General features: G+C 42.0%; 1 protein-coding gene and 1 long non-coding RNA gene across 2 annotated transcripts; both read left to right on the top strand.

Moving 5' to 3' along the window:
* Positions 1 to 626: 626 nt before the first annotated feature.
* LOC147971369 (uncharacterized) lies at positions 627 to 2,553 on the top strand. The gene is made up of 3 exons (XR_015604647.1): positions 627 to 876; positions 1,012 to 1,885; positions 2,481 to 2,553. It is a non-coding gene; the product is annotated as an uncharacterized LOC147971369 (long non-coding RNA).
* A 680-nt stretch (positions 2,554 to 3,233) lies between these two features.
* Positions 3,234 to 26,592, top strand: BIG (auxin transport protein (BIG)). The gene is made up of 14 exons (XM_048673687.2): positions 3,234 to 3,610; positions 7,387 to 7,493; positions 7,727 to 7,892; positions 7,994 to 14,043; positions 14,184 to 14,798; positions 14,900 to 15,080; positions 16,767 to 17,001; positions 17,109 to 21,650; positions 21,717 to 21,939; positions 22,051 to 22,449; positions 22,962 to 23,105; positions 23,239 to 24,264; positions 24,497 to 25,000; positions 25,621 to 26,592. The coding sequence occupies exons 1-14, from the start codon at positions 3,394 to 3,396 to the stop codon at positions 26,425 to 26,427; spliced, it is 15,216 nt and encodes a 5,071-aa protein (XP_048529644.2). The 5' UTR covers positions 3,234 to 3,393; the 3' UTR covers positions 26,428 to 26,592.
* The last annotated feature ends 2 nt before the right edge of the window (positions 26,593 to 26,594 follow it).

Genomic DNA, 26,594 nt, shown 5'->3' with positions numbered 1-26,594 from the left:
GCGGCAAGATTTTCAAAACTAGATCCAACGTTGACATGCTTCGACAACTTTTTCATTAGTAATTAACTTGTTATAGTCTTACGAGGTAGATATATTCATTATTGCCGTGATAACTATTCGATGCTAATATAGTAAGCCAAGCATGATGCTATAACCTACCAACGTATAGCGACGATTTTTTGTCGAAACGTGTGAGATTTTGTTTTGAATCCTTTTATTGAGACGTTGGACATGTTGGTATATGCATGCAACCCCTCTCTTGAGGATAAAATGTCCATTGTGCTTCATCACCATAAGACAATAATGCGTATGTGTGATACTTGGATTTTTTCCAAGATACCCAAGAAAAAATATGCATACACTACCAAGCTCTCTCAAACCACGAGTGATTCCGGTCGTCGAATTTCGCATTTAGATCATTTTGTCTGTCAGATATTTGTTTCAGCTCTAGTTTACCGCAACTTAGCCCACCTGTCCTAAATGGGTCACTATTCTCGTGACTTTTTTCAATACATGTGGTTGACTGGGCTTTTTTTTGGATGCCATGCAGGCCCATTTATGTCAAATCTTCTAGCGTTGGCTTGCTACATTCATAAGAAAAATTGTTCACTCGAGGGATCTAGGTGAGGCACTCGATACAAAGAGGATGCGACGGCGCGGACGGTCTACGTCGATCTAGCCAATGCGCAGGTGGGGATCGATCCGGCGCAGGAGGGAGGTGAGGAGCGCGAGGGGAACCAACACAGGAGGGAGGCGAGGCGTGCGAGGGGATCCAACATGGGAGGGAGGCGAGGCGCGCGAGGGGATCCGCCGCTCGAGGGGATTCGCCATGGTCAAAGGGGGATTCGCTACAGCAACGAATCCTATCCAGATCAGGTGACAACTATCATCTGCTCCTCTCTAGCCCCCTTTCTTGGCCAACACCACTAGGTCAACCACTCCCTCCTCCACCTTGGCACCCTCTCAAGTGTCCCCTTCATCGGTGGTAGTTCTTGATTTGAATTCGTGCAGATGACGGGGGGAGATGCACTAGGGTTCGAGGAGGGGAAGGAGGAGATGGGGCTGTCATGGCTCCTCCGCCCAGGAAGATGCAGTCTCGAAGAAAGTGGATCGTGTACATCAGCATCTTCAAGGTCAAGATTAATGTGCTCCTGCCTACTGTGCTTTCCGGCCCAAAACCACATGGATCACCCCTATAAATTAATGTGTAGCATTCATGAGGGTTCTTGAAGTATGATTTACCCTTTTCTCTTTTACTTTTTTGTCATTCATATTTGGTGGTAATTTTGACTCTTTTATATAAAAGGTCTTCATTTTTTGTTATGCATTTTTGTCACGTTTAGTTACAAGTGCAAGAATAACACATGTGCCTTCCATACCTCTGGTTGATTTGCTTCATAGCAAGGATTAGTTTTATTTCCATTTTTAGCTTATCTGGTATGACACTCTCGGGGCGAAAGATTGGTATATGCAGATGTGTAAGTGCGAGTGATTTGACTTGGATTTCCAATTGGCTATCCCTAAAATTGTTTGAGTTAGCTTATATACGTTCTAACAATGCTGCCTTTTTTTCCGGGCTTCTTGCATGCTACACTGGTCCAACAAGTAGTGTATTGATTCCATATCATCATAGCTTCCCAATTCCAACATTGACTTCAGCATATCAGGAAAGATGTGATCTTTTGCAAATGCAATTGAGGGGACTTCTGAATGTTACTAAAAAAGAGAAAGATGATTATCGATATATGCACTCAACCATGGAATGATTCATGTTGTCCAGCAGTCAATACTAGACCTATATTATCCAAGATGTTAGTACTTGGATGTGTTTTTTGTCTTTCATGGAAGTCTTGCCCATCATAATAGAGACCACATCTATAATCAGGTACCAATAAACAAAGTACGTACTTGTTATTTTTCACCTTATGTTTTCATTTTAATTATCATATTTAATCTTTGTTGTAAACTCAAGTTTAAAGGTAGTCTTTGGTCTAGTGTTTCCAGCAATGCTACACTTTACATGTTTTGAATCATCTATGTTTTTTCTTTTGAGCTTTTTTATTTTATTTTATTTTATTTTGTGAATAGAACCATTAGTTTATAATCTGCTATAATTTTTTTTATCTTTAGTGTTTAATGCTTAAAAGTATTCATACACATTTCTCTCTTTTTATTTGACAAATGGATTGGACGAGGCATTCAAGATCTTTCTTGTGGTTCTTTCAGAACACTACACAATGCCAAATAGTTATGTGACTCCATGCTTACGCATAATTTATTATTCCTCAGTTACCTAGCGCCAGTCCATATACTTTATGCTAGAGTTGATGCATATTCAGAACAATAGACAATGCCAGATAATTATGTAATTCCATGCTTACGCATAACTTATTACTCCTTAGTTAGCTAGGCTCGGTCAGTGTACATGCTAGAGTTCATGTATAGCTTGCAAATTAAAGTTGTATGACTTTTTTCACCAGGTTTATACATATTGCTACATTTTTATATGGCATGGCATACTAAGGTGTTGCTACTTTTTATTGAGGGATCGAGGTTAGTGTTGCTATGCACTGTATACTATTCAGTTGATGGACAATATGTTAGAATGAGTAGTGCAATGCTCTTCAACTATTTGCAGCATCTAAATTTTAACAAAAAAACTATATACATCATTCAACACTTTATTTATGCACAGATATATGAAAAATCATATTACTCTCTTGCAAAAATAGATGGACGCTACAAAGCTTGTCATCAACGATCTACTTCCTCCGTTTCTAAATATCAGACCTTTTAGAGTTTTCAGTACAGACTACATACGGATGTATATAGACACATTCTAGAGTAAACATTCACTCATTTTACTCCGTATCTACTGGAATTCAAAAAAGGCTTATATTCAGGAATGGAGGGAGCAGTAACAAAAATAAGAGATCTCGTAAAAAAAAATGTAACAAAATAGGAGGAGATATGAACACAACACACCGAGGGCAATATAGAAATACCATCCGTTCCAGAAATATTATCATCCTTTCCGCAGGGGTCATACAACAAAAAAGCTCCATAAAAATATCACCGTGAACCGACTTAACCAGGAGCGGCCACTAACCACACAGCTAAGCAGAGTCTAATGAAACGAATCCAGCCCCTCCTTACTCATGAAGAAATCGAACCAAAACCCCAACCCCACCCGTGTAAAATAAAGAAGAGAAAGCCACTCGGCCCATCGCGTCGTCTTCTTCCTCCCCATCTCCCCCCTTTCTCCCCCCTCCCTTTCTCTCTCTAGAGCACACACACGCAGTGCAAAAACCCTGGCCGTCTCCGGGCGATCGATCCGACCCTGCGCCAGCTCGTCTCTCTAGGGCTCCGCCGCCGATCGGAGATCCCTCAGAGATGGCGGCGGAGATCTCGGCGCTCCTCGACCTCCTGCGCCCCGCCGCCGCCGGCGACCGGGACCCGCCGGCCCGCCGCCTCCGCACCAGCGCGGCCCGCGCGGGCCTCGAGGCGCTCGCGGGGGCCCTCGCCGCCGGCCCGCCGCCCGAGCCCGCCCGCGCCGGCGCCGTCCTCGCTGCCGCCCGCGCCGTCGTCTCCACCGTCCTCTCCTCCTCCGGTGAGCTACCCCGATCCCCCGAAACCCTTGGGCGGCTAGCGTTTCGGCCTTCTCCGAGGCGGCTACCTACTTTGCTACTGTCGAGGGTTTTGGATTTGCTCAGTAGGCTGTGCGATCTCGCAGTGGTGAGCTTCGCGGGTGCGAGATGCGCTGCAGCTGCTCCCAGACTGCATTGGCTTGCGAATTACGATCCTCCGCTTGTTTAATCCCTTTTCGGGAGCAGGATTCGCCTCGTTAGAGCAAAATGGTTGGATGACTTGGGGCCACGCTTTGGACTGGTCTGCTCAAATCATAGCGGGTTTTCTCCTGCTGATCGATCTAGAGCTTCCATGTTTCGTCGCTTTACACAGCTGGGAAACTTTCCAGCGGTAGTTTGCTGTTTTGCCTTTTCCTTTTTGCACGATCGTAGGGTACGAGTCTGATTTTTCTGCCTTGTTGCTTGCATCACACTTCCTGTTTCATGCATCGAGCCTCACTCGCCTTGTTCTGTTTCAATTACCTTGTTTCTGTGTCATGAGAGGATTCCACGCTTGTCTGGGTTTATGTTTTTGTTTTAGCTTGGGTAGTACTATTTGTGCTGTGAGGTCATGGATGCTTATATCTGTGGGCTACCATGAATTGATTCATATATGAGTTCCCATGAACTGATTCATATATGAGCTAATCGCAGATGCATGCATGCGCCAGGCTCGTATTCTGACCTCATAGCCTAGTGATGTAGTATCGGATCTGCTTTTCTTATTTGCATTGCTCAGGCGCTTGGCGGGTAAAGGTGCTTCTTAGAGCAAACTGATTCTGATTGACTGATAGGATGGTTGACATTTGGCAGGGCAGCGCAAATAGGCTAGATAGTGACTGTTCACTGATTTGGTAGAAACTTATGTTTTGCTATTTTTGGGTCCCGTTTATTTTTCAAGCAAGGTATCTGTATTTGGCCAAAGATTTGCAAGCTTATGCAAGAATCATCTGCGTCTAGTAACTTGTGGTGTAAAGCCTGAATGTCTGTTTCCTAAACAACAACAACAGCAACAGCAACAAAGCCTTTTAGTCCCAAACAAGTTGGGTTAGGCTAGAGTTTGAAACCCATAAGATCTCGAAACCAACTCATGGTTCTGGCACGTGGATAGCTAACTTCCATGCACCCCTGTCCATGGCTAGTTCTTTGGTAGTGTTCCAATCCTTCAGATCTCTCTTAATGGACTCCTCCCATGTCAGGTTTGGTTATTAACATGCTTTAACTGTCCGCTGTGCACTGCCGCTTCTGGAGGCCTGCGATGTATATGTCCAAATCATCTCAGACGATGTTGGACAGGCTTTTCTTCGATCGGTGCTGCCCCAACTCTCTCACGTATGATCCTCATTCCAAACCCGATCCTTTCTTGTGTGGCCACATATCCATCTCAACATGCACATCTCTGCCACACCTAACTGTTGGATATGTCGCCTTTTAGTTGGCCAACATTTAGTGCCATACAACATTGCCGGTCAAATTGCCGTCCTATAGAACCTGCCTTTTAGCTTTTGTGGCACTCTCTTGTCATAGAGGTCGCCAGAAGCTTGGTGCCACTTCATCCATCCAGCTTTGATTCGATGGCTCACATATTCATTGATATCACCATCCTTCTGCAACATTTACCCCAAATATCGAAAGGTGTCTTTCTGAGGTACCACCTGCCCGCCAAGGCTAACCTCCTCATGCCTAGTTGTACTGAAACCGCACCTCCTGTACTCAGTTTTAGTTCTACTAAGCCTAAATTAGCAAATTAGGTTAGTCTTGGTTAACAGTTGTAATTGTCTTGTTGTTACGTCTGTGAACACTACTTCCAATACCAGGTTTCATGTTTTTTGATATGCTGAGGCTTCCACAAATGTGCAAATATTTGCTACTCCCTCCATCCCTTTATACAGGGCATAACCCCAAATTTCGTTTTCCCATAATTACTCGTCCTAATTAGCTGTCCCATGCATGTAGCCATTAATAAAGTTCTCTCGCGTGTTGTGTGTGGCCTCTCCCATCAATTTTCTGCATGCATCAACCAATTGTTAGCAGCCACGTTAACTCTTAGCAACCGCATCCAGTGAGGAGGCGAGAGGATTAATGCATTAATGAGTTATGCATGCGAGAGTTTAACGTCGGCTAGCCAGCTATTTGTTGTGATCCTGTTGGCCAAAATCTACTCCCTGAAATTACTCCCAACTTCCATGCTTTTGCCTTGGTATGGGAGATTTGAAAATTAGACCCTCTAAAAACGGATGGAGGGAATAACAATTTCAGTCATACTGGACTTCCTATTCATTCATCCATCTCATCTGAAAACTTATGAAATGTGAAGACATCCCTGTAGATCTTAATTTACTTGCTTTTGATGCACCTTTTTAGACTCTTCTTTGGTTCTGGACCAGCTTGTTGCTGATTTGATGTTTCATAGTACCTTGTTTACTACTCCCTCTGTAAACAAATATAAGAGCGTTTATATCACTACTTTAGTGATCTAGACGCTCTTATATTTCTTTACAGAGGGAGTATATTGTTTTGTTCTTTGTTTGTGGAGTTTACTGTTGTACTTAAAGAGATAGGTGTGTATTATATACTTATTTCTCTCATATGGATGGATTCTGCTTTGATACATTTCATTACCCTTTTGAGCATCTTGGTGCCTGCCTTATGAATTTGATGCTGTCCAGTAAGTTGTGAGTGCTCTTGTAAGTTAGGAGTATGCTGCTGCTTCTGATGTTACTTTGCAATTATTGTTTCTTTACTTGTATTGTATTTGGAATTTACTTTTACTCCGACTAGGTTGTAATACAGATGAAAACGGCGCGGAAACGGACGGAACTGGGTGCTACCATATTTGTTTTCATACTTTTTTGCAGAAGGGGAAACGGATACAGAAACCCAGGAAGCGAATACAGAAACAGATACTACCGGAAACAAACACGGAGCGAATACAGAGCGGACACGGAAACAAAACCCCCTTGAATCATGGAGAAATACAAACAAAAAACAAACAAATTGATGGAATTGTTAACATGGCTACAAAATAATATGGTTGTGTTGTTTACATAGGGTAGTATTGTAGTAGTACATGACAATTCCGTATAGGGTCTAGTTGAGCATGTGTGTGGTAGTAAAAGTTGGTACTCAAATGATACAGTTTGTTCATTCTACTCATTGTGTCATTGTGTGTTGTTTGGCAGTTGGGCTACAAAGCAGCCATGGGCCTATAATAGAAACGGAAATTCCATATTAACAGAAACAGAAAGTTCCGTTTCCACGTGTGTTCCACCGGAAAACACCATTCCGTTTTTGTTTCTGTTTCTGCATAAAAAAAATACCATATCCATTTCCGTTTTACAAATTTTCATTTCCGTTTTCATATTTCCTCTCCGTTTCCATTTTTGCTCCGGAAAAACGGAAACTTCCCACTCCATTTTCATCCCTAGGTTGTAAGGCGCCGGTTTAGCAGATCTTAGTGTGGCTTCAACTTATTTCTGATGCCAGTAGGGATTAGGGAGTAAATATGATTGTGGTTGTACTAATGTGTCTTGCAGTTCATGCACTGTTGTAATCGAATGTTGCTTTTCATTTACCTGATTTTGATTAATGCATTTTCTTTCTCCAATGTTATTCCTCCTTTTTACCATTCCCTCTGATTTTGCTTAAATATTTGATCGGCTTCTCACTTTGTCTAGCAAATATTTGATCGGCTTCTCACTTTGTCTAGCAAATATTTGATCTGCTTCTCACTTTGTTTTCTTTCTAATCTTGTTATCAGTGGAGCAAGTGGAGTCAACAGTTGTGGAGATTGCGGAGAGGTCCTTGGAGTTTTGTCTCCTATATCTCGAAAAATCATCATATGCATGTGATGACTTTGGCTTACTGGTAAGTTCTTTCGTCTTGATTTTAATTGAAGGGGATGTTTATTCTGGCCACACAAAGTTCACCTTGCTGTGATCTTATTATTGTGAGATGGTGGCAGCATTTTGTATTGTGCAGAGTTGATTCAGTATTTTGTCAAATGTGCAGAGTTCCCTTAACTTGCACTTTCTTGGATTGTGTTATCGCGCATTCTCAGTAGCAACCATTTGTGTTCATTATGTTTCACATCTTTTCAGAATGAAGTTGCCTTTTTCATGGAATCTGTGCTGCTTAGCGGGTCTCCTAGCAAGGTTTACTCGTTGGAGCCCAGCAATATACACGACGTTATCGAGCAGTGGTCATCTGTCCCAGTCGAATCTGAGCGCGTGAGCCCACAGGACAAATATTTCTGCTATTTAAAAGGTGAGTTTCAGATCTTGTCTGTGAAAATGCGGTTCAAGGTTCTATACGCTTTTGATGCTTCATTTGCTGATGTTTGTATATTCTTGACGATTGATTACCAGGCTTCAACTGCTCAAATAGTGGAGATGATCTGCAACGGTTTCGTTTGACCTTATCACCAGAGTGTTTACAGCAAAATTATGCTATTCCAGAGACCTCTGAATCACTGCATGCTGCATCTCCTAGTGCCATGGTGTCAATAGCACAACATTTTGCAGTTGTGCATCTACACTGCATACCCCGCCTTCTAACATTGATTCAGAAGCTATGTCAATCTCCAGCTTTGGAAGTTATAGAAGATATCAATTTTAACATGAGATTGTCTTTTACCCAAAGAATCTTGAAGTTAGCCCATGGTCTCGCAATGGAATTCCCCTGTGACGTTTCTGATACCATGATGTTATGCTCAGTAGCAAGGTGTGCTAATAGTCTGCCGGTCTTGTTTGGGCTGAAGTTCAAGTTCTCTAACCATGACAGAGTATTTTCTGGAGATGGTGTCGGAATTATGTTGCTGCAAATACTTGAAGAATTCCTACAGCTGATTCAAATTGTCTTCTGCAATAGTGATATTTGTTGTACTGTACAAGTATGCATACTTGCTTCCCTTCTGGGCATATTTAGTACAAAGACATGGAGATATGAAAAATCTGGTTCTTGCTTAGTACCCCCATTAGCTTACTCTCCTCATACCGTGCAATATGTGCTAAAGCTTCTTGAAAGCACCAAAAGATGGACAAGTCGTGTTGACAGGGACAAATCTTGCAAAAATGTTCTAGATTCTTCATGCAATTCTGAGATTGATGGTTTGTCTTGTCGAGCTCATTCTGTGGTGGTGCCATTGCTGAAGAAATACACATGTGAGGAGTATCTGAAGTTTATCTTCCCTTCAGAAGAGCAATGGTTGGATGATTTGGTGCATCTCATCTTTTTCCTCCATGAAGAAGGAGTAAAATCAATGACTGCACTTGAGAAGCCGCAGATAAGTTGCACTAAACAAGCCGGTGTGTCAGAGGTGGAGTCTGTGGCCAGTCACGAGGAAGACGCACTATTTGGGAATCTCTTTGCTGAAGCCCGCTCTACTGGAGTAGCTGATAGTGTTGAACAGCCGACTTCTCTTGGGAGTGTTTCATCAAGCAGCCAGCATGGGCCTATTCAGCTAGCTGCTGATTTGATATGCTTTATGAAAACATGCATCTTCTCTCCTGAATGGTGCAATGCTACATATATGGATGCTTGCGGGAAGTTTCATACAGATCATTTGGAACAATTTATGTCAATACTTAAGTGCCAAGCTTGTCTTCCTGACGAAAGCAGTGCTGAAAACACATCATCTCACCATATGGAGACTAGCCTACTGCACATCAACATGGCCTGTTTTGAATTTCTACAAATGTTCCTTGCTTCTGATGAGTGTCCTGCTTCTTTAAGAGAAGACCTTGTGGAGAAAGTGTTTAATGTTGAGAACGGGAAGTACACTTATAACAACTATACACTTGCTCTAGTTGCCCGTGCAATTATCTCTGGGACAAACTCGGCATATATTCTGGGAAGAAAAGTTTTTGTTCAATATGTTGGTTATCTTTTGGAGAAGGCAGATGACAAGTCATCCAGCTCATTGAATTTTAATGAGTTCTGTGAAACTCTGCCTTGTGCCTTTCATCTGGAAGTTCTGTTGGTGGCGTTTCATTCAACCACTGGGTCAGAAAAGTCTGATTTGGTTAGCATTGTGCTTTCTTCCTTAGAAAAAATGAAACATTATCCACCTGGGAAAAATGCACCTGGACTCACAAGATGGGCTTTAGTCCTTTCAAGACTTCTGCTCGTGCTGCGACATATTCTGTTATATCCGCAGACACGCCCAACATGGTTGTTTATGAGATTAAGATCCAGGATGCGGGATATCCAAGTGAAGGAAGAGCAGCCACGTTCCATGAATGATTGCTTGCCATCCTTTGCAACTGCTATTGTGGAGGGTTTACTCATGGACACTGTCAAGGAGTATGCTACAGCTAGTAGTCTGTTCTCGCAATTGATTGATGTGACTCCTGCTCATGCTGAGTTCTATTTTGATAAGTCCGCTGTTGGAGCTTTAGGCTTGAACTTGGCTGATTTAAGTGCAACCATTTCAGAAATACTTGGTAGTTGGAGGGATATGAAACCCGAACTGGCTGATGATCTCATCGTTGAAAGATATGTATTTCTGATTTGCTGGAGCACTCTTGCTGATATAGGTTATCATGGCAATGATACCCTCCTTCAGAATGTTGATCTGTCCAAACCTGATTTTGTAAATGTCAATTTCTTCCTCACATTTGCTCTCAGTGTAAGTGATGATGCTTCGTCTCTTGTGGGTGCCAACCTGCCGTCTGTAGTATTTGGATTCCTGCAGTTGTTGAATTCTGAGATTCTCAATGCTTCAAGCATGCTGGAAACTTGGGATTTTTCCAGGAAAGGAGCATGGCTTTCTTTTATTCTCTCTCTCATCAATATTGGTGTTTGGAGGAACCAAGCAAGTGAAAAAACTGATGTGGACTCATACGGAAAGCAGGTGGTTTTTTATGGAGAGCAATCTGTTCTTGGAAAGAGTTTGGTGACATACATAAGTGAAAATAGTGGACATTGTTTAAATATTTTATCATCTCTTTTGGAGACCTATCTTCGTACTTTCAGGGAAGCATATCTCTCACTTGTTGATAGAGAAAGGCCTTCTAAGGATCATTGTTATCCTTCTTTGCTGCTTAAGCATTCTGCCTTTGACAAATCCAAGCATCATCTCCTTTTTGATAAAATTGGTTCTGACATGGCAGTGCTGGAACGTATATGTGATCTTCCATCAAGGATAGATGGAGTTGCTACAAAGCTAGGTGAAGTACAGAAAAATTGTTTTCCCTTGAAGTGCCTGTTACATGGATTTCCATCAGATTACGCTTCTAGCAACAGTGCTCTCCTTTCTTGCATTCTCGTAATACATGACATCATACACACCTTTGATGGATACATAAAGATCATGCAACCAGGAGACAGAGATCAAGTTGATGTGAGTGTTATTTCCAAACTACTTGGAATGGTGATGACTGTTAGATCTGATCGAATATTCAAATCCATTTATGGACAGTGTGATTCTATATTTATGAGTCTAATCAACTACAGGGATGATCTAGCTGGATACATTGACCTGTTTACCCTGAAGCAGTTAGAAGGGTTCCTGGCTGACATCAACTCAAAGGAAAGCATCGACCATGGGGCGGAAGAAATTCTGGTTTCTACCATTATTGATCTAGTGGAGGACATTCGTTCAAAAACAGATGTATTTAAATTCTTCCTTGGTGATGCAGAAGGTGCGCCTGAAGGAGCAAGCAGTCTCTTTGCTCCCGAGCATGCTGAAATATCAGTCTTTATTGATATGTTGGACAGATGCCAGTCTGAGCAGGTTAATTTAAAAATCCTTCACTTGTTCACGGATATTTTAGGTGCTGGCATTTGTCCCGCCCTTAAGGTGGAGTTGCAAAATAAATTTGTTGGATTGGAGGTGTCCTCATTTTCATCTTGGTTAGAATTTAGAATTTTGGGTCATCCTTTGAAACCTGAAAGTGAGAGTGGTACTACAGTGGGTTCAACAACCCTAAGAGAATCATCAGTGGATTTTCTTATGCGTCTTATCTGCCCTTCGTCTGAGACATTGGCCAAAGAACTTCAACATCATCTCTTTGGTGCAATGCTACTGTTACTTGATAGAGCATTTTTGTCATGTGATCTCCAAACTGCCAAAGCGTATTTCCATTTTCTTGTCCAGCTGTCGAGTGAGGAATCACATTTCAAACAGCTATTTGATAAGACACTGATGCTGATGGAGACGATGGTTGGTAATGAGGGTTTGCTTCATACTTTGAAGTTTCTGTTTACTTTTGTGGAGTCAGTGTTTGGCGAGGCTGGATTAAATAGGACTGCCCTTAAGAGGCTTTCATCTAAAAATTCTGGCAACGATTGTGGTTCAGGATCTCTCATACCAAAGCAGTTGAAGAATCCAGAGAACCTAGTTCTTCGCACCAATCAAGAAAGTAATTCTGCTGTTGATTGTGATGCTAGTTCTGGTGAGGAAGATGAAGATGATGGAACATCTGATGGGGAATTGGGGAGCATGGATAGAGATGATGAAGAGGATGGAAACAGTGAAAGGGCACTAGCATCCAAAGTGTGCACATTTACATCCAGTGGTAGTAATTTTATGGAACAGCATTGGTACTTCTGCTATACATGTGATTTGACTGTTTCCAAAGGTTGCTGTTCTGTATGTGCCAAGGTGTGCCATCGGGGTCACCGTGTTGTTTATTCCCGCTCAAGCCGTTTCTTCTGTGATTGTGGCGCTGGTGGTGTGAGAGGAAGCAACTGCCAGTGCTTGAAACCTCGGAAATTTACTGGAACATCCACTGCACCAGCACCTGCCGATTGCAGCTTCCAGCCATTGTTGCCTTATCACGATGATCTGGAACAGGTCGCAGATAGTGGCTCTGATTTTGAAGATGACATTTCAACTGATGCTGATACTTCCCTCAAGTTATCTGTGCCAAAAGGCTTTAGTGATGGGCTCCCTGTATTTCTGAAAAATCTTGCTATTGAAGTTCGAATGCTTGAACTATGCAAGAAGTTGCTTCCAACAATACTCAGCCAGAGAGAGTTGAATCTTTTGAAAGATAGGAAAGTCTTGTTAGGAGGTGATATGCTGGTGTCACAAGCTTCTGATGTATTCCAACTAAAGAAAGCTTTCAAAAGCGGATCACTGGATCTGAAGATAAAGGCTGATTATCCGAATTCAAGGGAACTCAAGTCACATCTTGCTAATGGTTCTCTTACTAAATCATTGCTGACTGCCAGCAGTCGAGGCAAGCTTGCTGTTGGAGAAGGGGATAAAGTAGCTATATTTGATGTGGGACAAATCATTGGACAGCCTACTGCAGCCCCTATTACAGCGGACAAAACAAATGTGAAGCCACTCTCCAGAAACATTGTCCGCTTTGAAATTGTTCATCTGATCTTCAATCCATTACAGGATCATTACCTTGCTGTTGCTGGATATGGGGATTGCCAAGTACTGACACTAAATAGTCGTGGTGAAGTAACCGATCGCCTTGCCATAGAACTTGCTCTGCAAGGAGCTTACATTCGTCGTGTGGAATGGGTTTCAGGTTCTCAGGTACAGCTCATGGTGGTAACAAACATGTTTGTGAAAATATATGATCTCTCGCAGGATAACATCAGCCCATTGCATTATTTTACTGTGGCTGATGATGTTATTGTTGATGCTACCCTTGTTCCCTCTTCAATGGGCAAATTGGTGCTACTTGTTCTTTCTGAAGGGGGTCTTCTGTATAGGCTCAATATTGTATTGGCAGGCGATGTTGGTGCCAAAACATTGACTGACACAGTCTTGGTTAAAGATGCAGTATCTATGCACAAGGGATTATCATTGTACTTCTCATCAACCTACAGGCTTATATTCGTGTCTCATCAAGATGGCACTACTTTCATGGGGCGCTTAGATGCTGATTCTTCATCAGTTACTGAGCTATCATATGTATGCGAAGAAGATCAAGATGGTAAATCCAAACCAGCTGGGCTTTACCGTTGGAGAGAGCTTATAGCTGGCAGTGGAACTCTTACCTGTCTATCAAAATTTAAATCAAATTCTCCTCTTGCTGTGTCTTTGGGTCCTCATGAGCTGTGTGCACAAAACATGCGATATGGTACTGGTTCAAATTCTCCAGTGGTGGGTGTTGCGGCATATAAGCCTTTATCCAAAGATAAAACACATTGTCTTCTTTTATATGATGATGGAAGCCTTCATATTTACTCGCATACACCTAGTGGAGGTGATAGTTCAGTGAGCCTTACTGCAGAACAAACAAAGAAGTTAGGCAGCAGTATCCTCACCAGTAGAGCTTATGCTGGCACCAAACCAGAATTTCCTCTTGACTTTTTTGAGAAGACAACTTGCATCACGTCTGATGTCAAATTTAGTAGTGATACAACCAAAAGTGGTGATTCTGAAAGCATCAAGCAGAGACTGACCTCAGATGATGGGTATTTAGAGAGCCTGACATCTGCTGGCTTCAAGGTAGGAATTACTGACCTGTTAATCCAAGTGGTGACTACTGTGAATTTTTCACCCATGCTATTGCCCAACTGCTTATATTTTTCTGCTACCCTGTAACAGACGTTTCAGTTACTTATCTGCATTCTATTATTTGGCTGTAGGTATCTATTTCAAATCTGAATCCTGATCTTGTAATGGTTGGTTGTCGAATCCATGTGGGTAACACATCGGCTAGCAATATCCCGTCTGAAATCACAATGTTTCACAGAGTTGTTAAGCTTGATGAAGGCATGCGATCATGGTATGATATTCCATTTACTACTGCAGAATCACTTCTGGCTGATGAAGAATTCACAATTACAGTTGGCCGAACATTCGATGGTTCATCTATGCCTAGGGTAGATTCTATTGAAGTTTATGGTCGAGCTAAAGATGAGTTTGGGTGGAAAGAGAAAATGGATGCTGTACTTGATATGGAAGCCCATGTCATGGGTAATACTGCCGGTGGGAAATCTGGAAAGAGACCCCAAACGATGCCAACTGCTCCTATGCAGGAGCAGATTTTGGCAGATGCTCTCAGGATCCTCTCACGGATCTATCTGCTTTGCCAAACAAGCTGCTGCACTGACACGGTTGATGCAGACATGGAACTTGATAATCTAAAATGCAGAGCTTTGTTGGAAACCATATTTCAAAGCGACAGGGAGCCTCTGCTGCATTCTGCTGCATGCCGTGTCCTTCAGGCTGTATTCCCAAAGAAGGAAGTGTACTATCATGTAAGTTTTGATTATCTTTATGCAAAATCCTAATATTACGGGCTTTCGTTCCCTCTTACTCTGCTGTCACTCTTTTGATTTTATTCTTAATTTTTGCACAGGTTAAGGACACTATGCGCCTTTTGGGAGTGATAAAGTCACTTCCAGCAATTACTTCAAGAATAGGAGTTGGAGGAGCTGCATCTAGCTGGGTGATAAAAGAATTTATTGCCCAGATCCATACAGTCTCCAAAGTTGCTTTGCACAGGAAATTAAACTTCGCATCTTTTCTTGAGAATCATGGTAGGGATTCTTACTCTGCACTTAATTAATACAGAGGACTCCTTCCGTGTCTGATGTTTGTGAATTCTTATGGCCCCAACTAGTGAAAAAAAGAAGTTTATTTTCCTTATCCATTCCAGTGCGTGAACCATTTATTACTTATAAGGATCAATATAACACATGAAAATTGGCATTGCCATACTTGTCACAAAAGGTTATTTTGGTAATATGATACTTATAATTTGCTGGTGTATATCAATAAACTTAGATCCAAAGTTGTACAAGGCTGCACCAAAAAAACACGTCATTCCTACTGTTGGGATTAGGTTATGCAACAAATTCTAAAATTCTTACCTATTGTATGTTAACATTCTCAAATAGCCACTTTGTTGTATTGTTGTGATTGTGATGCTAAAGTGTTTCTCTTTAAAAGCCTGATGCATAAAATACTTGGTTACTTTTGATGCTAGTAGAAGTGATCTGTCGTGTTTAAAAGAAAGTAAAAGTGATCTGTAGTGTTCCAAAAGTTGATGGCAATAAATCGGAGATCCTTGTGATTAAAAAAAAGTAAAAGTAAATTTTAGTGTTCCAAAAGTTGATGGCAACAAATTGGAGATCCCTGTGATTACTGGGGTTTAAATAGGTAACTTGGTTAACAAAAATTGATGCCATTTTGATGGATTGTTTCTTTAAAGAGCATGCAAAAGCTTTGCACATCTTGTCATCAAGGTGAAAATCACATTCATAATATGAGATCACCCCCTCGAGGCAACAAGCCAAGGGGACGTAAATTCAATTAACATATACAACACACACCAGGGCTAATCCTCCAGTGGCCAGCCTTGGCCATGATGAGGTCCATCATTGGTCATTGCAGCAATAACCTTTTTGTTCCCATTGGCGCTCATATGATCCAGCTGAAACAACATAATTTGTGAAAACATGAAAGGAAAATCTCTCTTACAGTTGGGAGACTGGCTGGTTACTCCCGGTGGGTTCCAGGATTTGTTCCTAAACCAGAAAGATATTCCTGTAACTACTATGTTCTTATGGTTGTTATACTTAGGTACGTTACATAAACATTCTTATGGCATGAAGTTGGCAATTTAGACTCAGACACTATGTATGTGAAGGAAGGGCCAGTTCGCTTCTGCTGTGTTGTGGTGTGGACCGCATACTCAAGTTGGTTATGGAGTATTTACCAACCAGGGGGGGGGCAGTTCTAAAAGATATTAGCTATTTTTTATTGGTTAGTTATACATGTTCAAATGATAGTACTTAAACAGCCAAGGCAATGCCCTTGGTTCTTTTGCTAATTAACCTATTGGCTGCCAGTTAACGTAAAGCGAGGTTGCTGTTCATCTGGTGCAGGATGCACTAAATAATATGAAAGGCACTTTTCTAATGCGACAACACATCTTTCTTTGTGTTGATTCTTCTACCTTCTTCACTTCTGTTCTAAGAATAAGACGTGCTCTGCTAAATGTCACGGAAGAATATTCTTATCGATAATATGAGTAGACATGCCGTTTGAATTATGTGTAATTGCAATGATGTTTTGGTAGTAACTGTTGCTGATGTTGTCTTTGATTAAAAGTGACAGCCTGGTATTAGGAATGTGAATCATATTTTAATTAAACTATGGCCTGTAAATTTGGCATATTTTATACATTGTGGAGATTAATAGCTTATCTTTGCCTTCTGCAGGTACAGAATTAGTTGACGGTCTAATGCAAGTTTTCTGGGACATTTTGGATTTAGACAGGCCAGATACTCAAATGATAAATAATCTTGTTATACCTTGTGTGGAATTTATTTATAGCTATGCTGAATGCTTGTCTCTGCATACAAATGAAAAGTCTGGTGTTTCAGTGGCACCTGCAGTTGCTCTATTGAAGAAGCTACTATTTGCTCCATACGAGGCTGTTCAGACTTCTAGCAGGTTATCTTTCTGTATTTGCATGTCCATTGACATTTCCCAGTTTTTGTTTTATTGCTATCAGCTCTTGTAGTCTTCCCGATAGCTTAAATTTTGTTTCTTATTTTCAGTTTGGCTATTTCATCACGATTTCTACAAGTTCCTTTCCCAAAGCAGACAATGATAGCTAATGATGACGGCTCTGATAATCATGCAAAAGCAAGTGCTTCTGCTATGAATCCCGCTAGTGGAAATGCCCAGGTTATGATTGAAGAAGATCCTGCCACATCGTCAGTGCAGTACTGTTGTGATGGTTGTTCCACAGTTCCAATACTTAGGCAAAGGTGGCACTGCAACATATGTCCAGACTTTGACTTGTGTGAAACATGCTATGAGATACTTGATGCAGATCGTCTACCTGCACCGCATTCAAAAGATCATCCTATGTCAGCAGTAACAATTGAACTTGATACATTTGGAGGTGAGGGCAGTGATATTCATTTCTCTATTGATGAGCTAGCAGATACCAGTGTTCCTCCTCCTGCTGCTGATAGAAGTGTCCAGACCTCACAGTCACCAATTCATGTACTGGATGCAAGTGGATCTGCAGATTTCCCTGGGTCCATGACAGACCAAAGGACGGTTTCAATTTCTGCATCCAAACGTGCCGTTAACTCCCTACTACTCAGTTGTCTAATTGAAGAGCTCAGAGGCTGGATGGGGACCACAGCTGGCACTCAAGCCATACCTATAATGCAGTTGTTCTATAGACTTTCATCTGCAGTTGGTGGACCTTTCATGGATAGCTCAAAGCCAGAATATTTTGATTTGGAAAAATTTGTCAAGTGGCTCATGGATGAAATCAATATAAGTAAACCATTTCCTGCCAAAACACGATGTTCTTTTGGAGAAGTATCTATCCTTATTTTCATGTTTTTCACACTCATGTTCCGTAACTGGCATCAGCCTGGGAGTGATGGCTCTCATTCGAAGTCTGGTGGAAGCTCTGATTTGACGGAGAAAGGTCATGTTCAGGTTCCAGTGTCAACGACAGGCCCCTCGTCCTCCAGTGATGACAAGGATAAAAATGAATTTGCTTCTCAGTTAATTCGTGCTTGCTCTGCCCTCAGGCAACAATCATTTCTGAATTATTTAATGGACATACTGCAACAGCTTGTTCATATTTTCAAGTCATCATCCACAAATGGAGAAGGTGGTTCTGGTTCAGGATGTGGATCCCTATTGACAGTGCGGAGAGAGCTACCAGCTGGAAACTTCTCTCCCTTTTTTTCTGATTCATATGCCAAATCTCATCCGACTGATCTATTCATGGACTACAACAAATTGTTGTTGGAGAATACTTTCCGGCTAGTATATAGCATGGTTCGGCCGGAGAAGGAGAAATCGGCTGAAAAGGATAGAAGCTACAAGGTTCCCAACGCTAAGGATCTCAAGTTGGACGGGTACCAGGATGTTCTCTGCAGTTATATTAGCAACCCACATACTACATTTGTTCGTAGATACGCAAGGAGGCTATTCCTTCATTTGTGTGGCAGCAAGACTCACTATTACAGTGTTAGGGATTCGTGGCAATATTCCCATGAAGTCAAGAAACTTCATAAAATCATTAACAAGTCTGGAGGTTTTCGAAATCCTGTGCCATATGAGAGAAGTGTTAAGCTTATAAAATGTTTGTCTACTCTTTGTGATGTGGCTTCAGCAAGGCCCAGAAATTGGCAGAAGTTCTGCTTGAAGCACATGGATCTTCTTCCTTTTCTGATGGACAACATTTACTATTTCAGTGAAGAGTGTATTATTCAGACTCTCAAGCTCCTGAATTTGGCCTTCCACTCAGGGAAAGATGTCAATCAAACTGTACAAAAAACAGAAAGTGGGGATCTTGGAGGTTCTACAAGAACTGGTTCACAATCTTCAGATTCAAAGAAGAAGCGGAAAGGTGATGATGCTTCGGAAGGCACTTCGGAGAAATCATGCATGGACATGGATCAGGCTGTGGAAGGGTTCAATGACAAGGAAGGGGATGTGTTGAAGCGTTTTGTTGACACATTCTTGCTAGAATGGAACTCAGGAAGTGTCCGCCATGAGGCCAAATGTGTTTTATTTGGACTATGGTACCATGCAAAGAACCTGTTTAAGGAAACAATGTTGAAAGTTCTACTGCAGAAGGTGCAATATCTTCCCATGTATGGCCAGAACATCATTGAGTACACTGACCTCATGACCTGTTTACTAGGAAAAGCAAATGACTCTAGTGCAAAGCAGAATGAAGCTGAACTTCTGAATAAGTGTTTAACATCTGATGTAATAAGCTGCATTTTTGACACCCTCCATTCGCAGAATGAGCTGTTAGCAAACCATCCAAATTCCCGTATATACAATACGCTGAGTTGCTTAGTGGAGTTTGATGGCTATTATTTGGAGAGTGAGCCTTGTGTGACCTGTAGCTGTCCAGATGTTCCGTATTCAAGAATGAAGCTTGAAAGCCTCAAGTCTGAGACCAAATTTACTGACAACAGGATAATAGTAAAATGTACTGGAAGCTTTACTATACAGTCAGTGACCATGAATGTTTATGATGCACGTAAGTCCAAGTCAGTGAAAGTGCTGAACCTGTATTACAACAACAGGCCTGTAACAGATTTGTCTGAGCTGAAGAATAATTGGTCTTTGTGGAAACGGGCCAAAAGCTGCCATCTTACTTTTAATCAGACTGAATTGAAGGTTGAATTCCCCATTCCAATAACAGCATGCAATTTCATGATTGAGCTCGATTCATTTTATGAAAATCTCCAAGCTTCTTCACTCGAGTCATTGCAGTGCCCACGGTGCAGCAGGTCTGTCACTGATAAGCATGGAATCTGTAGCAACTGCCATGAAAATGCATATCAGTGCAGGCAATGTAGAAATATTAACTATGAAAACCTTGACTCTTTTCTCTGCAACGAGTGTGGATATAGTAAATATGGCCGTTTTGAATTCCATTTCATGGCAAAACCAAGCTTCTCGTTTGATAACATGGAAAACGATGATGATATGAGAAAAGGATTGGCAGCAATTGAGTCAGAGTCAGAAAACGCTCATAGGCGATACCAGCAACTGATGGGATTTAAGAAGCCTCTCATCAAACTTGTATCCAGCATAGGTGAACAGGAGATAGATTCACAACAGAAAGATGCTGTCCAGCAGATGATGGTGTCCTTGCCTGGTCCCACTTGCAAGGTAAATCGCAAGATTGCACTTCTTGGTGTTCTGTATGGTGAAAAATGCAAAGCAGCTTTCGACTCAGTCAGCAAAAGTGTTCAGACGCTACAAGGACTGCGCCGTGTTCTAATGGCATATCTGCACCAGAAAAGTTCTAATGATGCCAATGCATTGCCAGCCTTTTCAATACCAAGGTCTCCAAGTAGTTGCTATGGATGTAGTACTACGTTTGTTACACAATGCCTAGAGCTATTACAAGTGCTATCCAAACACACAAACTGCAGGAAGCAACTTGTCAGCACTGGCATTTTATCTGAGTTATTTGAAAACAACATTCATCAAGGCCCTAGAACTTCACGCACTCTTGCCAGGGCTGTGCTATCTTCATTCTCTGAAGGTGATGCAGATGCAGTCCAGGAACTGGACAAGTTGATTCAGAAGAAGGTAATGTATTGTCTTGAGCACCATCGCTCCATGGATATTGCACAATCAACACGAGAAGAGTTACAGCTACTTTCAGAGACATGTGCCCTTGTAGATGAGTTTTGGGAAGCGAGGTTACGTGTTGCCTTTCAGCTTTTGTTCTCTTCTATTAAAGTTGGAGCAAAGCACCCTGCAATTTCAGAGCATATTATTCTTCCTTGTCTGAGAATAATTTCTCAGGCTTGCACACCTCCAAAATCTGATGCTGGGGACAAGGAGTCAGGTGCGGGAAAATCTGGCTTGATGTTGCAATCGAAGAATGATGATACCACAGGTCACTTGGCAACTAATGTATCCTCTTCCAAGGTTCAGTCTGATATATCTGGAAAAAGTCCTGATGGTAGTCGAAGAGGTCAGGATATGCCACTGCTGAGCTATTCAGAATGGGAGAGTGGTGCGTCATATCTGGATTTTGTGAGGAGGCAATACAAAGTATCACAGGCAGTGAAAGGAGTACAGAAAGCACGTCATGATTCGCAGAAATCAGATTACCTTGTTCTGAAATATGGACTCAGATGGAAGCGTCGTGCATGTCGGAAGTCATCTAAAAGCGATTTCTCAAAATTTGCCTTGGGCTCCTGGGTTTCAGACTTGATTTTAAGTTCCTGTTCTCAGTCGATAAGATCTGAGATATGCACTCTTATAAGCTTGCTATGCCCGTCAAACTCTTCCAGACAGTTTCAGTTACTGAACTTGCTCATGTCTTTACTTCCTCGGACACTGTCAGCTGGTGAGAGTGCAGCAGAGTACTTTGAGTTACTGGGGACAATGATTGATTCAGAGGCTTCACGTCTGTTCTTAACTGTTCGTGGTTGCTTAGCCACACTGTGTTCCCTGATAACAAAAGAAGTGTACAATGTTGAATCGCAGGAGAGAAGCCTTAGCATTGACATCTCACAAGGATTCATTCTTCATAAACTTGTGGAGCTCCTGAATAAATTTCTCGAAATTCCCAATATTAGAGCAAGGTAAATCTCAATATATTCTCATTTGGAATCCCACCATCTTGTATTTACATTTCCTCCATGTTGCAGATTTATGAGTGACAAGTTACTGTCTGAGGTGCTTGAGGCCTTCTTGGTTACTCGTGGGCTAGTTGTGCAGAAGACGAAGTTAATCAATGACTGCAATCGGCTTTTGAAAGACCTTCTTGATAGTTTACTTATAGAGAGTACTGCAAACAAACGCCAATTTATTCGTGCTTGCATCTCTGGATTGCAGAAGCATGTGAAGGAGAAAAAGAGACGGACATCTCTGGTACAAGCACACACATTTATTTTTGTTTGGATATTGTGCTTAACTTCTTTTCCTGTTCCTATCAACACTCATAATAAAATGCAACTTAATTGCGATCATGCTCTTTTGCAGTTTATTTTGGAGCAACTCTGTGATTTGATTTGCCCAGTGAAACCAGAGCCTGTTTACCTTTTGATTTTAAACAAGTCACATACTCAAGAAGAGTTCATCAGGGGTTCCATGACAAAGAGTCCATACTCCAGTGTGGAGATTGGCCCACTAATGAGAGATGTGAAAAACAAAATATGTCGGCAACTTGATTTGATTGGACTTATAGAGGATGACTATGGTATGGAATTACTGGTTGCTGGGAATATAATTTCACTTGATCTTAGCATCTCCCAGGTCTATGAGCAAGTGTGGAGAAAGCACCACGGCCAAACTCAGCATTCTTTGTCGAGTGCCAGTACACTCTCTGCTACGTCATCTGTCAGAGATTGCCCGCCAATGACGGTAACCTACAGACTACAGGTACATTACGAGGGTTTAACTTATTTTTTGTTGCCTTAAATTCTTTACCGCGTATGTAGCACCTTGCTAGTTGTAGCAGTTTTTTGATATCTTGATGCTTGTTTCCATGCGCTGCTCCTTGGCCATATACAAGTTTGCGTTAACCTTTACCCCTGCATTGAGGCTATGTCGAGCCAAGAGCATTTTCATTACTATGGAAAATGTTTAATCGTGTCCTCTGTGAAGCACCAAATCTCTCTTTTAAAAACTGTGAAGCGCGAAACCTTTGAACCGTATTGTGTGCACATTACAATTATATACATGCCTAGTGTTCCATCATAGCTTTTACCTTTTATTGGTAAATCATATTGCTGTACATGTATTGAGTAATTCAGTAATTTGAGGATAGTCTATTTGGTCTGAAACTAGTTAAGGATTGTGCATGGTTTGATTTTCTGCCTCCTCTTGGATTAATATACATCCAGATTTATTCACATCATTCGCTGTTGTGTCGATTTTTTTTCCCTGATCAGGGTTTAGATGGTGAAGCAACTGAGCCCATGATTAAAGAGCTAGAAGAAGAAAGGGAGGAATCACAAGATCCTGAAATTGAATTTGCCATATCAGGTGCTGTTAGGGAATGTGGAGGTCTGGAAATTATATTAAGCATGATTCAGGTATGTTGTGTCAATACTTTTGGTTTTCTTGTCCCTCAAGTGCAGTGTCATGAAGTTGAAAAAGTTTACATTTATTCAACTGTTATGCTTCAGTTCTGTTATTTTTATTGAATCCCAGTTTTCTTTTTGCCAGAGCCTACGTGATGACGAGTTAAGATCTAACCAGGAGGAGTTGGCTTCAGTTCTTAACCTTCTCAAGTATTGTTGCAAAATCCGTGAAAATAGATGTGCCTTACTACGTCTGGGTGCCCTTGGTTTGCTACTTGAGACAGCCAGGCGCGCGTTCTCAGTAGATGCAATGGAACCAGCCGAGGGTATTCTATTAATTGTAGAAAGCCTTACATTGGAAGCTAATGAGAGTGACATAAGTATCTCGCAAAGTGTATTTACAACTAGTGTTGAGGAGACTGGTGCGTGTGAGCAGGCCAAAAAAATTGTTCTCATGTTTTTGGAGAGGTTATGTCATCCTGTAGGCACCAAAAAATCAAACAAGCAACAAAGGAATGAGGAGATGGTTGCCAGAATCTTGCCTTACCTGACCTATGGAGAGCCAGCAGCTATGGAAGTTCTGGTCGAACATTTTGAGCCCTACCTTAGGGACTGGAGTGAGTTTGACCGGTTGCAGAAGCAGCATGAAGAGAATAAAAAAGATGACAATTTAAGCCAAAAGGCATCAATGCAGAGATCTGCTGTTGAAAACTTTGTTCGAGTGTCGGAATCACTCAAGACGAGTTCATGTGGTGAGAGGCTGAAGGAGATCATTCTAGAGAAGGGCATTACAAAAGCTGCTTTAGGGCATCTGAAGGAAAGATTTGCTTCTGCAGGGCTGGCTAGCTCTAGAACTAGTGCAGAATGGGCAGCTGGATTAAAGCTGCCATCTATTCCATTCATCCTATCAATGCTGAAAGGGCTTGCAAAGGGTCATTTGCCTACACAGAGGTGTGTCGATGAAGAAGGCATTTTACCACTTCTCCATGCTTTAGAAGGGGTGCCTGGTGAAAACGAAATTGGTGCACGAGCAGAAAATCTTTTGGACACCCTAGCGAACAAAGAAAATAATGGCGATGGCTTCCTGTGGGGGAAGATTCAAGAACTGCGGCATGCTACGAGGGATGAGATGCGACGCCGTGCTCTCCAGAAAAGAGAAATACTACTTAAGGTAACCGCTACAGATATAGTTTCATCAGCTGTTATGTTTCAACCGATTGTTTTAACCCTGTTTTTCAAAGATTATTCTGCAAATGCGCAAAATCATGTTGAATCTTGAACTGAAATTATAGGCTATTGATTATTCCTTGTTTTTATTTGTGTAGTTTATGCTTTGTTGTTTGATCTCAATGTCTACATTTGCACCACAAAGTAACATATTTTGCTGCTTTCTTTCTCTCTAGGGGCTAGGAATGCGGCAAGAATTTGGTTCGGATGGAGGTAGACGTATCGTTGTCTCTCAGCCTATAATCGAAGGTTTTGATGATGTGGAAGAAGAGGAAGAAGGGCTGGCCTGTATGGTCTGTAGAGAAGGGTATACTTTAAGACCAACAGACATGTTAGGAGTCTATGCTTTCAGTAAACGGGTGAACCTGGGTGCAACAAGTTCTGGCAGTGGCCGTGGGGATTGTGTATTCACTACTGTTAGCCACTTCAACATCATACACTACCAATGTCATCAGGAAGCCAAACGAGCTGATGCTGCACTGAAGACTCCTAAAAAGGAATGGGATGGGGCTACCCTGAGAAACAACGAGACATTGTGTAATTGTATCTTTCCGCTGAGGGGGCCATCTGTTCCACATGGGCAGTACAACCGATGTGTCGATCAGTATTGGGACCAACTGAATTCTCAAGGACGGGCAGATGGAAGTCGTCTCCGGTTGTTGACATACGACATTGTTCTGGTACGTGGCTGTTGCTATCTTGATCTCCTTTTTAAAACAATACAAGAAATGAATCTAAGGGTTTGCACTATCACCATTTCTTTTGTACGATAACAGTTGGGTAGAGCCCTACTGGTTATATTAACAAAAAGCAGCAAGGTTACAAAATTCTGTGCAGAGTCAACAAAACCAAGTAATGAAAACCATCTACAAATGGAATAGGTGATGAACTCCAAAAACAATTCCAAACTGAAGAGAAAATATTCTTTAACAAATGTTGGTTTATTTTACTTGAATGAAAAGTTGAAACATCTAGTGTAATCTACACTCTTTGTTTTTTATTTTGCCAAACACCCTGTACAGCGTGTAATTTTGTGATCTGATGGCAATATGACACTGAAATCCATGGCCACATGGCTATTGTAAGGATGGAAAATCTGGTGAATATTATTCTTGTCTAGTTAGTCTCCCCTATTGTTACCTAAGGGGAGAGGCAAACACTGGGTTTGGGACTTCAGGGAACGTAAAATTTGGCCTAGCAATTCACTGAATTGTTGTTAACATTTCCATGGATAGATTTTCTGTTCTTTCACATCTTACAAACGACTAATTGCAGATAATTGTTGTGTTGTTTTTACTAGATGCTGGCCAGGTTTGCCACAGGCGCTTCTTTCAGCACCGACTGCAAGGGTGGGGGGAAGGAGAGCAATTCACGGTTTCTTCCTTTCATGATCCAGATGGCTTCTCATCTTGTAGATGGAAGTGCCAACCAGCAACGCCATTCGATGGCCAAGGCCATCTCTACTTACCTGTCCAGTTCTCTCTCAACTTCAGAATCTCCCAGTCGGGTTTCAGCTTCTCCCCCTGGAGCTCGGGGTAGTCCAGGGTCTCCGGAGGAAACTGTGCAGTTTATGATGGTCAACTCTCTGCTGTCTGAGTCTTACGAGAGCTGGACACAGCACCGCCCCGCTTTCCTGCAGAGGGGCATCTACCATGCTTACATGCAACACAAGCATGGGCGATCCGCCCTCAAGCTTTCCGCCGAGTCGTCTTCCTCCGCGGCCCGGTCAGACGAAGGTTCGTCCGCTGATCCAAACGACGACGGCAAGAGGCTCTTTGCCATTCTCCAGTCGATGCTGGTGTACACTGGGTTGGTCGAGCAGCTGCAGCAATTCTTCAAGAAGGGCAAATCATCTGGGACTAGCAAGTCAAGCCAGAAAGACGAAGCAAGCAGCAAGTGGGAATCCACGATGAAAGAAAGGCTGAGCAACATGAAGGAGATGGTGGGACTATCAAAGGACCTGCTCTCATGGCTCGACGACATGACCTCGTCTGAAGATTTGCAGGAGGCCTTCGACGTCATGGGGGCGCTGCCAGACGTGTTCTCTAGCGGGTACACGAAATGTGATGATTTTGTCCGGGCTGCCATACAGGCTGGGAGGAGCTGAGCGGCCAGAACTCCACTCCACTGTTTGTGTTGATATAAGGCACGACCCTTTTTGTTTTGTATGATGAGATAGGCAGCTTATGTGTGTAAACAGTCTAGCACTTGGAGATCAGCTGGTTGAACTTGTATAATATTATGTCGTGGCATTGCCGGCCTTCATTCTCAACA

This window comes from Triticum urartu, chromosome 5A (assembly GCF_056163025.1).
Source record: "Triticum urartu cultivar PI428250 chromosome 5A, HENAU_Tu73, whole genome shotgun sequence".
NCBI lineage: Eukaryota > Viridiplantae > Streptophyta > Magnoliopsida > Poales > Poaceae > Triticum > Triticum urartu.
Note: the sequence above shows the minus strand (reverse complement) of the source record. Positions and strands in the feature narration are given on the sequence as shown.

Excerpts from the sequence above, each read along its gene's own strand:
- BIG (XM_048673687.2), top strand. The coding sequence starts at position 3,394 with ATGGCGGCGGAGATCTCGGCGCTCCTCGACCTCCTGCGCCCCGCCGCC. Across the intron at positions 3,611-7,386 it reads CACCGTCCTCTCCTCCTCCG|TGGAGCAAGTGGAGTCAACA; the intron begins GTGAGCTACCCC and ends TCTTGTTATCAG. Across the intron at positions 7,893-7,993 it reads ATATTTCTGCTATTTAAAAG|GCTTCAACTGCTCAAATAGT; the intron begins GTGAGTTTCAGA and ends ATTGATTACCAG.